Below are 789 nucleotides of genomic sequence, written 5' to 3' on the forward strand. Positions count from 1 at the left end.
TTTTTATCGATTGACAGCACTAATATATACAGTATATATATATATATATATATATATATATATACACTTAATATATTAATAGTATATTAAGACACTTAAATAGAACACTTATAAGAGACACTCTGCCACTGGATGCTGGGAGTTTTTACACTTGTTATTGAATTCTCTTAAAATGTTTTATTCCATCTGCACAAAATATTCTCTCTGAACGTCTGGCTCACGCTCATGCTGGATCCAGATAAGAGTTTCCATTTTTGCTTGAAACTGTGTGTGTGTGTTTGTGTGTGTGTGTGTGATATGCTGCAACACTGTACTCTTGATGTGTTTTCCCATCTTTCTACAGCCAGTAAGAAACCAGGAGAGCCTCTTATCATATCTGACATTAAAAAAGGCAGCATGGCACACAGGTATGAACAAACACTTAATACTCGCAGAAACACTTAGGAATGGAAATGTTTATGAGCCTATAAATACGCTTTCTTTATGTTAAATTATTTGTTTTGCCTCAAATAGATATTCAAATCTTTTACTAACTTTTTTTTAATTCATTTTTGCATTACATAGAAAATGTTTTTACTCTTAGAAATATACATTCTTATATAAATTTTTGTTTAAATATAAGATAATTATTTTGCCCCTTAGTAATACAAATCCCTTTATTTTATTTTTATTATATTATATATATATACACTATAATAATATAATCATAACATAACATCTTTTATTTTTTATTATATTATTCTATTTCTAAAATAAATCTATTTATTGTATTTATATTCAATATAAAGT

The 789-nt window shown here is 26.6% G+C and overlaps 1 protein-coding gene across 1 annotated transcript in view; it reads left to right on the top strand.

Annotated features, from left to right (window-relative positions):
- LOC107681602 (glutamate receptor-interacting protein 2-like) overlaps nt 1–789 on the top strand; it is a gene marked incomplete at both ends in the record, with an annotated part of 27,059 nt that overhangs the window by 24,834 nt on the left and 1,436 nt on the right. Inside the window, one exon of the mRNA XM_016477911.1 lies at nt 344–407. Coding sequence (XP_016333397.1) covers nt 344–407 — 64 coding nt within the window. The remainder of the gene's footprint in view (nt 1–343; nt 408–789) is intronic.

Source organism: Sinocyclocheilus anshuiensis, unplaced genomic scaffold (genome assembly GCF_001515605.1).
Source record: "Sinocyclocheilus anshuiensis isolate Anshui unplaced genomic scaffold, SAMN03320099.WGS_v1.1 scaffold9537, whole genome shotgun sequence".
Taxonomy (NCBI): Eukaryota; Metazoa; Chordata; class Actinopteri; order Cypriniformes; family Cyprinidae; genus Sinocyclocheilus; species Sinocyclocheilus anshuiensis.